Source organism: Fopius arisanus, unplaced genomic scaffold, assembly GCF_000806365.1.
Source record: "Fopius arisanus strain USDA-PBARC FA_bdor unplaced genomic scaffold, ASM80636v1 scaffold00011, whole genome shotgun sequence".
Lineage (NCBI taxonomy): Eukaryota > Metazoa > Arthropoda > Insecta > Hymenoptera > Braconidae > Fopius > Fopius arisanus.
Genome location: NW_011887750.1, coordinates 751,123 through 763,231, shown reverse-complemented (window position 1 = coordinate 763,231; position 12,109 = coordinate 751,123). Strand labels below are relative to the sequence as shown.

Here is a 12,109-nt window from a genome sequence, read left to right as displayed (position 1 = left end):
CAACACAAAATCCACAAAGATCAATAAAATAATATCAAAGATTAAATAATATTTTTAATCCTTCGAATCTAATTCGCACTGTCACTTTAGTCCGTATCTAAACACACACTAAAAAATTCACGAAATCACTTGCACTGAGTCCCGCACTTTGTATTTTCAATGTTCACACGCGGCGCCGGTTTCTTGCGCTCACTAGGACCCCGATGTTAACGGATTTTAACTACGCGACGCGAGACTGACCGCTCTACGCGCGGGTCGCGGAACGACTGACTCCCCACTGAAAATGGTAGGGCGTTGGAGACAGCGCTCGAGTGGGGGGTCCCCCGGCGATACTCCGCGCACGCGTACTGAACACCCCGCATGCGCACAGAACACAGAAGACCGCTCGAGTGGGGGGTCGCCAGGCGATACTCCGTGCATACGCACACACACCGTCGATGCGTACAGAACACCGCGGGCAGTCTCAATTTGACGAGATAAGATAACTGCGAAAATTCTGAACCTAAAAAATAATTCTCTCTTAAAAAAAACAGTGCAATCACGTACAATCAAATAGTCAGTGAAAAATAATTGATTGAAGAGAATTTAGCCTGTGGATTTTGGTCTTGACCATGAAAAACACTTCGATTGGATCTCTGAAACGGGAACGGGAGTATCAGATACATTGAATTACGTTCTGTTTTCTAATCCCGTCAGCTCGAGAGCCGGTTCATATGGGGGCAAAAAATTTAAGAGGCTCCATAAAATTTTAAAATTTCAGTGAAGACCAATTTTGTAAGTCAGAAAATAACATCCACCCCACTGACAGCAGGACTGCTACTGAGGCAGTTAGCAAGTCGACTGACGTGTAGACACCCCAGCATTGCGTGTGGCGCTCTCCCTCTTTTGGGGTGCAGTACTACATGCCGCTGGGGTCACTCAAACACCCAGAACTGAGCCTCTACTTTAGTCAATCCTCTTTGCTGTGGTGAATGGAAACGCGCCGGTACCCCCAAAGCCAGCCCTCCAATTGGCCCATCCAATTTATCCCCAGATATGGGCTTGATAATCTAGTAACCTTGATGAACGCTCCGATGTTTTGCCATTTCTTCAATCACGAATCCACTGACGCCATTTTTAAATACCGGTTGACGATAGCCGGTTCTGTGTAACTCCGTGTTTTGTATACACCAGTTATTTTTATTAAACGAATAATTGTGGTTACGCATGACTGCAACAAGCAACTATTACCATTGATAATTGTTGGTGATCGATAGTAGCTTGTAGTGGATGAATTTTATTGACTCGAGGGGTAATATTTAAAGATAACGGGGCGAGTGAAAAATGCCAAGCTATTGGTGATGCCTGTTTGGTTAGAATGATATACAACAGTTCTGGCAAATTGTATATTGGCGTTGTTCATTGGGCTGTTTGTCGAGGGTGATAATGAGTGGAGAAACGAGGAGGGGTAGCAGGTCGGAGGATAGAACCAGGGAGAAAAGGATAAGGGATGTGAGGAGAAGTATATCAGGATCGAGTGAGAATGGCACGCGCTCACGCTCCAGAAATACTCCAGGTAAGGAGAAGAGGAATAGATCGACGAGACAGAGAAGAGCGAGTTCTTCTCAGTCTGGAGATGCATCAAGTGGATCGAGTCCTGAACGTAAGAGAGGTGAACGTGATTCTGGGGGTAGAAATCGGGATTATCGAAATGGTGTGAGACAAATGCATCAGGATAATACCAATAATCGGGGTGGTGGGTTTAGAAAACGGAGGCATTCACCGGGACAGATTAATTGGCAGAGAGAGCAGCTTGATAAACGTCGACAGATGTCTTCCAGGGGTCACTTCCAGGCACCGAGGTTTGATAATAGGCAGGACAACAGGTTTAGGAACAATTCGTTTGGGCGTTTTCGGGACAGAAACTGGAAGAATCAGAATCAGAGGAATTTTCGATTCAATGATAGAAATCGGGAGAGATTTCAGGAGAGGAATAATGAACGAGGGGGGCAGAATCGAAGGAATCGAGGAGGACTGGTGGGTGAGGAGTTGGGGGTTAATGATGGTGGGAAGAATAATAAAGAGGCTTCGGCTTGGAATTTAGAGAGTCCTGAGAGGAAGAGGGACAAGGAGAGGGGAGCACTGCCTAAGGCTGAGGATCCCGTTGTTTCGGTTTCGCCTGATGCCTATAGGAACAGGAGCAACAGCCCAGCGAAGAAGAAGAGGGAGAAGGAGAAGCTCAATCGATCAAGATCCTCGTCTTCGTCGTCGTCCTCGAGTGAATCGAGCTCGAGTAGCTCCAGTACTTCGTCCTCCAGCAGCTCATCCACCAGCAGCTCCTCCTCAAGTAGCTCGGATCGGGATAAAAAACGTAAGAAGAAGAAGAAGCTCTCCAAGAAGGCGAAGAAGGCTGAGAAGAAGCGGAAGGAGAAGAAGAAAAAATTGAAGAAGAAACAGAAGAAGAAGATGATGAAGGCTGCTAAGGAGAAAAAAACATCCGGGACTGAGAAAAAATCGGGCAAAGATCGTTTGATCAAGGATATCACCCTGGAGATGTCAGAGAAATCAAAATCTATGGCACCTATGACCAAGGAAGAGTGGGACAAACGACAGAGTGTCATTCGCAGAGTTTATGATGAGGAGACTGGTCGTCATAGGTTTGTATTGAAATTAAAATGCTAATTTATACAATGACTTATAGATAAAAGAAATGAGAACTTCGGTTCTGGAATATCACGGACATATGAGCATTAAGAAAAATTTCAGTTGGAATAGAAAAAAAGTTGCGATTGTAGATTATTATTCATTCCTGCAATAGTTGTTTTTCATCTTTGTAAAATTTTTATCAATGCAGATTGGTGAAAGGAGACGGTGAAATCATGGAGGAAATTGTTACCAAGGATCGCCACAAAGAGATCAATCGACAAGCAACACGTGGCGATGGTGAATATTTTCAATCACGTTTGAGAACAAATAAATGACTTAATTCTCTTTGTAACGAATTATTATTACCTAAGGATGAAACAAGATATGAAACATTATCGTGTAATTACAATGTTGTTCCAATCATTTATGAATTTAGCCTTTTCTCTTGTTTTATTATTATTTAAAACTATCAATATGACATTATTTAAAACATTACGTCAACGTGGAAGAATTATCACGATTATTTCATCATATATATGTGGAATTTGTAAAAAATAGGGGAGGGACGGGATTTTTTTCTTATTTTAATAAAATTGGATGAAATGCGTCGTGTGACCATCCCTGTAGATGGGATCGTCTGTTATTGGGGAACGGCAGAGAGGACACGTTCTCTCTCTGTCAAGCCATATTGATACACAAGGCTCGCAAAATATATGTTTGCAATGGAGTTGCACTGGTGTAGAATATTCCTCGTGACAGATGACACAGGTACCACCAGAAGCTGCCAACTGCTCTTTGGAGGGGGGCGATCCAAGGCTCTGAATAACAATAAAACATGATTCATACCGACGATAAGAAATGTACCAAATTATTTCAAGCATGTACTGGCGATAACGCTTCCAGAAACTTCATCAATGCACGTATATTTGTCCTCAATACTCACCACATTCTGCCAAAATTTGATAAAAGCATTCACTAGCAATTTCCCCCGAACTAGAAATTCCCGAATTTTTATAACTCCATATAAAGAAGCCATAATTATTCCTATAACCACTTCGGATCCATGATAAGATTGCCTGAAAAATGGCATCCAGGAGTATATAGGAATGACTGATCTGTAGAGCTGGGATAGCGCTTCGATGAAGAGGTAGTATTTTCCCTAAAATCCAAAATTGAGGGATGAAAATATTGCACCCGATGAAGATAAGCGCATCTTGCTCACCCTCTTTTGAAACGGCAGAATGCTTCCAGGCAGACAAGTCAAGAGTGTCTTCACAGCAACGGTAGAGAGTTTAACCGCGAAATCCGTAATAATGTTGCCCCAGAGTAAATCCCAAAAAGATCGAAACTCCAAAGAAATGAAGAACCAATAATTATCGAGTACAAGCGAAGTCATGGCTAAGGCACCAAATGCATAACACAGAATATGAAAAAGGGATTTGCCACTTTTGCTGGCTTGCTTGGCAATTTCCTTCTTTAAATCATTATTCGCCTTGACGAATGCAACCAGGAGCACTGCTAGGCACAGGGTGCCGGATCGATGGTCATAGATAGCTTTTGTCAGCAATAATGCAGCAAATGGGAGATGATTCTGAATTGTTTTAAATAGCTCCTGGGCCTCTGGCCTCATTGGCAACGAATCCACCGACGGATCCCCACTATCATTGACACTCTCATGATTATTCCCATTACTATTGCTAATAATACTATTATTACTGTTGACGGCATTCGTGGAAGCCTCTCGTATATTGTTGTAAAAATTATCTGCTGCCGTTGACCTTTGGATGTGGACGTGGTGCTCGTGGTGAGAATGCGGTGGATTTTGGGGTTGAGGAAGTGGTGTCGACGGTTCATCATTTAAATTTATCACAAATGAATCCGTGGGGGGGCTTGTTATTGCCTGGGGTGGCTGCGCCACGTAGTTAGTCTGACCTGGAAATCTTGCGTTCAGCCAGGATGTCAGGGACATTGAATTCTGGAAGAATAACTCCGGATGAATGTTTAAATTATTTCTGTTGTCTTAATAACAAAAAAAAGGGAATAATTGGGAGAGTGAGAAAGGATGTAGTGGAACGGCCTTTATCAAACTTATATAGAAAAATCATTTATAATTTTTTTAATTATATTTTTTGACAAAACATTTTTTCTGTGTTTTTTTTCTATTGTCATATGAAATCACATGTATGTATAAATGGGTAAAATCGGGGAATGAATAAAATTTATTGGTTTGAGTCTTCCCACGTCTATTTTCATCAACAAGTATTCATCCCTCACTCTCCCGCAATAATATTCAGGTACTTACAGAGTAGGCTTGAGATATAATCGGCCTGATGGCATCTAAATTAGTTGGCACACCATTGGGGAAGATACTGGAGGCAGTCGTACGATTGACCTCTGGGATGGCTTGAACTGTGCGTGACGTATGAGTCATGAGGATACCAGGTGGTGGGTTGGGATCTTCCTCTGGAGACTGAGGGGTTGATGGGGATGCTGAAGGTTCTGGTGCAGAAGCACTGACATCTGGTTCAGGCATTTTTTCTCCACTTGTTGTTGTCGTTATTTATTAAATCAACCAGATAATCACGACCTCATTATCTACACTCCATAGATTCTGTATACATCCGTTGCAAGTTATAATCGACGTGTGAAACGTGAGCAGGTGAGGAGTTTCAATCAGATAATATGGCTCAGCGATCCCAATGTCAAGTGATCTCCAGAACCCAAAAAATCGTTTTCCTCCAGATGATCACGATAGGGCACAATTTCTTTGCTTTCTATTTCTCCCACTCATTGCAATTGCACTTTGAGGTGATTGTTATCCATTGGATGACTGATCATTGCGCGTTTTTTTATTGTTCAATGTCGGAGAGCCAAATGTACATGAAATATAACAAAAAAATAGGAGTCTTCACTTCACACCCTCAATGTAGAACAAAGAGGATTGACTAAAGTAGAGGCTCAGTGCTGGGGGTTCGAGTGACCTCAGCGGCATCATAGTACTGCACCCCAAGAGAGGGAGGGCGCTACACGCAATGGGGGTGTCTGCCCATCAGCCAACTCGGTAACTGCCTCAGTAGCAGTCCCGCTGTCAGTGGGGTGAATGTTATTTCCTGCGTTACGAAATTGGTATTCACTGAAATTTAAAAATTTTATGGAGTCACTCAAATTTTTTGCCCCCGTGTGACCCTTAACCAAATCCAATTATTTCCGTTTTTCAATTTTATATTTAAAATTTGAAACTGAAATTTAGCGCCAGTTCTGACGAGTTGGCCATTTTTATTCGAGTCGCACGCCACTGTACATGGCTGACGAGAATATCGTCATCACTGGGACTTATTGACAATGGTTGGCTAATGACCAACCATTAGGATGAGAGTATTATCCCGACACTTGGAACAGGCTTGCTCCCGACTACCTGAAGGTTGTCGGGCCCTGCCTTCCAGTGAATAACAACAACATTGTTATTGTCAGTTATTCCTTGATTGGTGTTGGAATTCAACGGTTGGATAAAACCTGAACAATGGAGGACGAAGAAATGGAGCTGAGTGCTGAGAGTATTGAGATTAATGAAACAGTTGGCATGGAGAGTAGATTTTTGGAGCTAGAAGAGGAGGAGGACAGAGTGGAGGCTCCAGATGGTGAAGAGTGTGATGAAGAAGATGATGATGCTGAAGAGGATGCAGATGAGGCTGAGGTAAAGCGATTGGAGGCGGTCCTGGTTACAAATCCTTACGATTATGATAGCCATGTGGCAGTCATTTCAAAACTCGAAAAAATGGGGGATTTGGATAGACTCAGGGTCGCCAGGGAGAGGATGAGCTCCAAATATCCACTCAGCCCTGATATGTGGCTGCCCTGGATCAAGGATGAGATTAAACTTGCTGTGAGTGATGATGAGAGGAATGCTGTCGAGAAACTCTGCGAGAGGGCTGTTAAAGATTATTTGTCTGTTGACGTATGGCTGGAGTATCTCCAATTTAAGATTGGATCTATGGGGAGTGACAAGAGCACCACTGACAAAGTCAGGCAATTATTTGAGAGAGCACTGACAACAGCTGGTCTACATGTCATCGAAGGTGCCATCATCTGGGAGGCTTTTCGAGAATTTGAGATGGTTCTTGTGTCATTGGCATCGAATGAGGCAGACATGAAGGAGCAACTCGATCGCGTTGGTCGTCTCTTCTCTCGGCAGGTGGCTTGTCCTCTTCTGGATATGGAGAAAACCTGGGATGAATTCAGAACGTGGCGTTCTAACGAAGGAAAAGAAGCAACACTGGATGATGACACTGTCACTCTAGTTTACAAACGTGCCTTGGAATGCTTAATGCCTCGCATTCCATTCGAGGCGAAACTGATGGCCACTCCGAACGGGAGTAAACTCCTGGATGTATATAAAGAGTACATCCTCTATGAGAAACAGCACGGAAATGCAGAGCGAGTAATTGCCCTGTACGAAAGAGCAGTAACGGAATTGAGTTTGGAGTGGCAGCTGTGGCTGGATTACCTCGAGTACGTCGAGTCAAATATCAAGATGGAGAGTGTGCAGTTGTCAATTTACGAAAGGGCCGTCAGGAACGTTCCCTGGTTCTCAAAGATCTGGATAAAATGGCTGAGATCGTTAGAGAAGTGGGAAAAAAATCAACTGGAGGTCCTGACCATTCTGGAGCAGGCACTGACTGCGGGATTCTCCACTGCTGACGACTACAGGAACGTCTGGATGACGTACCTCGAGTATCTGCGACGCAGAGTAGTTGCAAAATCATCAGATAAAGAGAAAGAACTGGAGGTCCTGAGGAGGGCGTCTAATGAAGCCTGCGAGCACTTGGCCAAATCCTTCGGCCTCGAGGGCGATCCACAGTGCGTCGTACTCCAATTTTGGGCCAGAACTGAAGCCATTCATGCCGATAATATGGAGAAAGCTAGAAGTTTGTGGGCAGATATTCTGTCACAGGGGCATTCTGAGAGGGCTGCCAGTTGGCTGGAGTACACCACCCTGGAGAAGTGTCATGGTGACACTAAACACCTTCGCAAGCTTTATCAGAAGGCTCTAGCTGCTGTGAAGGACTGGCCAGAGAGCATTGCAAACTCTTGGATCGACTTTGAGAGGGATGAGGGCACCCTCGAGCAGATGGAAGCCTGTGAGATCAAGACTAGAGAGAGATTGGAGAAGATTGCTGAAGAAAGGGGGAAAAATCAAGCACAATGCTCTCCTCAGGAAGAAAGTGCCCCTCTGAAGAAGGCTGCCAAGAGGAAGCATAAGGATGCTGGAGGGAAATGGGAGAATTTTGGGGGCTCTTTGATAAAACAGAATAGAGTGGAGAAGGCTCCAGGTAAAGATCGGTCCGGGATTGAGAAGAGTAAAGAGACGGGTCAGAGGAATGAGAGGAAAGGAACACCTCCTCCAGGATTTAAACCACCTCCAGGGGAGGAGTCTATGGACACTAGTCAAGAGATTGACGAGAAAATATCGATCTTCGTGAGTAATCTGGATTACGTGACTACCGAGGAGGAAGTTAGAGAGGCATTGACTCCGGTTGGACCAATAGATTTGTTCAAGATGATTACGGACTACAAGGGGAGAAGCAAGGGCTTCTGCTACGTCACGTTGAGCAATCCTGTAAGTTTGTTTGATGAGTTCATTTGAAATAACAAATTTGGGAGTTGAGGAACTCCAATACGAATCTGTTTTCCAGGATGCTGTGGAGAATGCCTTGAAACTCGATAGAACACCTATAAATGGACGACCTATGTTTATATCTCGGTGTGACCCCAATAAAACTACTCGGGGCAATGCCTTCAAATACGCTTCTACATTGGAGAAGAATAAACTTTTTGTTAAAGGTATTTATGAAATTTAATTGTGGAATTTTGTCCAATTCCAAGATCATTGAAATCGATAAATTTAATATCATTCAATTAAAAGATAATAGTTTGATTTTTTTTTAATTATACTTCAGGACTCCCTGTGAAAACCACGAAAGAGGATCTAGAAACAATTTTCAAGGCGTATGGACCTCTAAAAGATGTTCGTATCGTCACCTATCGGAATGGGCACTCGAAGGGTTTAGCTTACGTTGACTTTGAGGACGAAAATTCCGCGAGTAAAGCTGTACTAGCGACTGATGGACTGACTATCGAGGACAAGGTAATTAGTGTCGCAATTAGTAAGCCCCCGGAACGAAAAAAGACTCCAGAGGAGCCTCTCATCAAGTCCCTGGGAGGTACCACAACGAGCAGAACCCACTTCGGTGTTCCCAAGACACTTCTCTCGATGGTTCCACGAAATGTAAAGACAGCAGCCAATGGCATAACTTCAGGAAAACCTGAGGCCAAACCATTGAATAATCAAGATTTTCGAAACCTACTTTTGAGTAAAAAATCGTAAAACAATGTTTTTATTATTCTTATCAATATTACGTACTGAAAATCGATGTGTGATGAGCATAGAGATGATAAATGATGAAAGACAGGTGGACACTACACTTGGAACCTTAATTAAGACTTCAAGAACAGAAAAACATACTTGTAATTATTATAGGGATAATAAACATTTAAATAGATAAGGAATAAAATAAAAGAGAGATTTATATACAGAAAACCCAACTATGGAACATGTTTTCCAACGAATTTATCAATCGGGGAGTTGAAGATGTAGATTATTCATCGATGACTGTCTTTTGTGTCTGGGTGGTGCAACCGGTGGTTGACTCACAAGAGAAGAATTTCCACTCTCCGAAACGAGTCTTCTGACCATCAGCCACTGCTTGGCCCTTCCAGCATGATAGTAATAGGCATAAAGTAGAGAAAATATCGCCAGAACGACCAAAAGACACGTTCCAGAAATGATAAAGCCGAGAAACCAATAGTTTGATGCTTCCGGAGTATACGTGGAAGTGTCTGTTGGTCTTGCTTTTGTCGGTGTTGGTCGTTTTGATGGGGTTGGGGCACGCGTTGGGAGTGGTGCAATGTTGTCGCCAATTGTTATGTCTGCACAACCACGGAATTCTTCCTGTGGGCCACAGCCAACTGCGCCTGAAATTATTTAATGATTCTCCAATCAATTCGTTCCCTCAAATTCCTAAATGGCTTTTTAATTCATCCAAACTGTACTCCTTGCCACACAGGATATGAAACTTTTGCTTGTCTCATAATTACTGCTGTAACGGTTACTTCCTTGCTAATTAAAAATCAATCATCGATAAAATGACCTGGGGATATTACAAGCCTTTCGATGTCATCATAATAAAATTCTTCAGGTCTTTCACAATCTATTCATGTCACTATACGTGAATTATAAGATGTCCACTGCAACTTTCTAACTGATAACGTCCGTTCATTATCGATTGTCATGCACGATAGCTCGTTTATAATTACACGTACAATCAAAAATTACGAAATCATATGAAAAACGCTATTTATTTATCAAGGACGTCGAGTTAATTTTAGAATGAGTCAAGTCTATGACGTCATCATCATTGGAATATTTTTCTCAGCTCAGTATTAATAATGAGACATTAATTATAAATGTATTGATTATGGTACCTGTTCCATTTCCACAGTCACCCCAATTATTACCAGCGATGTACCTCCACTGGAATACGCACTGGGCGCATGTTACGGTTTTGGGTAATTTGTAGAAACTCTCGAAAATCCTGTTACCTGGTCCTGGGTAATATCGAGCAGTTCCGTTCTCTTGATTAAGTAAATTTTCATCGAGACACTCTTGTGTCGCGTCTTCATTTCTAACGGTTAATCGACAAATTCGAAATTCAAAATAACCGTAATGATTGGCAGTTAATTCTACACGCACTGGGATCACATCACCGGTTTTGTATTTCCTCACTATCACATTCTTACCGTATGTTCCACCAATTTCGTGAGCTCTTGGCTGTAATGAAGTGGGGAAAAAAAAAATTATTCCAAGATTTCCCAGATATTTCTCACGAATCACCTCAAAAGTTCAAATTTTCATAATAACATTTTTTATAGTACTTAATTAGCTTGTGAAAAAAACTTCTAATCAAAATTTCAATATTTGCTTTCTCTTCGGGGATATTTTGAGGAAAATAAAAGAAATGAAACAAGAAGTTCACCTTCTCAGAGTCCCAAGGATCTCCACAAATTCCACATTTCCCTTTGTTCCTTTGCCACTGCCGAGTGAATCCCCCACAATATGCCTCATGATCATTATAATCATGTGGGGTATCGAAACCATATCGCCACATTGAAGCACGCGATGGTGGTTCAATCAGACGTCCATGGGAAGAAACCTGGATGACCATGAAACACCCCAGCACCACCAGTCCAAGAAAACTCCTCATGACGACGCCTCTACGATCCTAAATAAATCAAATGCCTGCAAATTGAAACACTCGCCTTAATCTACCATGACTAATGAATTCCAGTCATGAAGGGATGTTCGAGAAAACAATGGCTAGCAATGTGGGAACAATTGCAGACACCTGACATATGTAGCACTCGTCCTCTCAGACCAAGGCTGTTGAACTAAGCTGCTAACAATGGACTGAATAAAATCATCCAATCGACTACTGTAACTCGACACTGAAGTCCTAAAACAATTGATTTTCCCCCCGTCTCATCGAGAATTTGATCGAGCCATTTCCTTTGCAGCCTCAAAGATAAAATACCCACAGAAAAAAAAAATCCCCTGAAGATTTCGGCTGTTTCCCTCAACCCCAGGATTACTGGAAGACTCTTATCAGGGGATTCATCCCCTATCACTTGACCCTGATTAATCGATTGAGCTCAATCTATCTGTCTGACCTAAAAGACCCCTTTCCACTGGAATTGATCTAGTGGAAAATTGAAGCAAACGCGTCTCAAATTGTTGAACCACTTCACGGAATTATTTTGAGTGCAAACTTACTGATCTCTGGAGAGAATCGATTTAATGATCCATCAAGTACACTTTTTAGGAGAAAAATTGGAGGAAAATGGGACAGGCGTGTGAGAGTCGGCCGGAGTGACCGGTCGACGTCGACTGAACCCTGGACAACTCGACTGGTTGTTCTCTTCAGTTCTGTTCACTTCTGTTCGTTTGAGAAAGGAGCGACAAATGGCGTTCTCCTTTTCGTGTAGGAGTAGGTCATCGGAGCGTTGAGCTTGCCCGCATTTCAATCAACGACAATGAAACTTCCTCGATGAAAAAATAATTCCTCACCCACTCCTCAATTTCATGTGTAATTTTCAATTTGATTTTCAGAAACATTTCCGTGGAATTTCCACACAACGAAGATTTATGGAACTTGAATCGTAAATTTCTGTCAAAAATTTTGAATACACGCAGTTACACCGAGAGAGCGATCATGAACTCTTTCTTGAACTTTCACACATTTCCTCACCCGCCGTTGGGATTCTACTTGACAAACCCAGAGTCTTCCACACGGTCAGAGAGTAGGGAGAAAAAAAAAACAATAAACTCTAGTGGACAGAAAGAAATTTCACCGTTTTCTAGGCACTGGAG

At 42.5% G+C, this 12,109-nt stretch overlaps 4 protein-coding genes across 5 annotated transcripts; 2 read left to right on the top strand and 2 right to left on the bottom strand.

The window, feature by feature from the left end:
• Window positions 1-955: 955 nt before the first annotated feature.
• Window positions 956-3,048, top strand: LOC105262822 (ADP-ribosylation factor-like protein 6-interacting protein 4). The gene is made up of 2 exons (XM_011298626.1): window positions 956-2,636; window positions 2,834-3,048. The coding sequence occupies exons 1-2, from the start codon at window positions 1,426-1,428 to the stop codon at window positions 2,958-2,960; spliced, it is 1,338 nt and encodes a 445-aa protein (XP_011296928.1). The 5' UTR covers window positions 956-1,425; the 3' UTR covers window positions 2,961-3,048.
• Window positions 3,049-3,145: 97 nt separating this feature from the next.
• LOC105262821 (RING finger and transmembrane domain-containing protein 1) lies at window positions 3,146-5,556 on the bottom strand. 2 transcript variants are annotated; one of them, XM_011298623.1, is made up of 4 exons: window positions 4,928-5,556; window positions 3,848-4,612; window positions 3,569-3,784; window positions 3,146-3,443 (listed from the first exon to the last, which is right to left on the bottom strand). In XM_011298623.1, the coding sequence occupies exons 1-4, from the start codon at window positions 5,156-5,158 to the stop codon at window positions 3,210-3,212; spliced, it is 1,446 nt and encodes a 481-aa protein (XP_011296925.1). In that variant the 5' UTR covers window positions 5,159-5,556; the 3' UTR covers window positions 3,146-3,209. The 2 variants fall into 2 exon arrangements, with proteins under 2 accessions (XP_011296925.1, XP_011296926.1); XM_011298624.1 differs by having other exon boundaries at window positions 3,848-4,600.
• Window positions 5,557-5,954: 398 nt separating this feature from the next.
• On the top strand, window positions 5,955-9,030 carry Rnp4F (RNA-binding protein 4F). Its single transcript, XM_011298621.1, has 3 exons — window positions 5,955-8,242; window positions 8,319-8,466; window positions 8,583-9,030. The coding sequence occupies exons 1-3, from the start codon at window positions 6,146-6,148 to the stop codon at window positions 9,008-9,010; spliced, it is 2,673 nt and encodes an 890-aa protein (XP_011296923.1). The 5' UTR covers window positions 5,955-6,145; the 3' UTR covers window positions 9,011-9,030.
• On the bottom strand, window positions 8,991-12,060 carry LOC105262820 (uncharacterized). The gene is made up of 4 exons (XM_011298622.1): window positions 11,513-12,060; window positions 10,719-10,981; window positions 10,168-10,513; window positions 8,991-9,657 (listed from the first exon to the last, which is right to left on the bottom strand). The coding sequence occupies exons 2-4, from the start codon at window positions 10,944-10,946 to the stop codon at window positions 9,257-9,259; spliced, it is 975 nt and encodes a 324-aa protein (XP_011296924.1). The 5' UTR covers window positions 10,947-10,981; window positions 11,513-12,060; the 3' UTR covers window positions 8,991-9,256.
• Window positions 12,061-12,109: the final 49 nt, after the last annotated feature.

Coding starts and splice junctions, on each gene's coding strand:
- LOC105262822 (XM_011298626.1), top strand. CDS start 1,426: ATGAGTGGAGAAACGAGGAGGGGTAGCAGGTCGGAGGATAGAACCAGG. Junction 2,637..2,833: donor GAGGAGACTGGTCGTCATAG/GTTTGTATTGAA, acceptor TTATCAATGCAG/ATTGGTGAAAGGAGACGGTG.
- LOC105262821 (XM_011298623.1), bottom strand. CDS start 5,158: ATGCCTGAACCAGATGTCAGTGCTTCTGCACCAGAACCTTCAGCATCC. Junction 3,785..3,847: donor TTCTGCCGTTTCAAAAGAGG/GTGAGCAAGATG, acceptor TTTGGATTTTAG/GGAAAATACTACCTCTTCAT. Junction 3,444..3,568: donor TCAAATTTTGGCAGAATGTG/GTGAGTATTGAG, acceptor ATTGTTATTCAG/AGCCTTGGATCGCCCCCCTC.
- Rnp4F (XM_011298621.1), top strand. CDS start 6,146: ATGGAGGACGAAGAAATGGAGCTGAGTGCTGAGAGTATTGAGATTAAT. Junction 8,243..8,318: donor ACGTCACGTTGAGCAATCCT/GTAAGTTTGTTT, acceptor TCTGTTTTCCAG/GATGCTGTGGAGAATGCCTT. Junction 8,467..8,582: donor GAATAAACTTTTTGTTAAAG/GTATTTATGAAA, acceptor ATTATACTTCAG/GACTCCCTGTGAAAACCACG.
- LOC105262820 (XM_011298622.1), bottom strand. CDS start 10,946: ATGAGGAGTTTTCTTGGACTGGTGGTGCTGGGGTGTTTCATGGTCATC. Junction 10,514..10,718: donor ATCCTTGGGACTCTGAGAAG/GTGAACTTCTTG, acceptor ACTTCATTACAG/CCAAGAGCTCACGAAATTGG. Junction 9,658..10,167: donor TGACTGTGGAAATGGAACAG/GTACCATAATCA, acceptor AAATAATTTCAG/GCGCAGTTGGCTGTGGCCCA.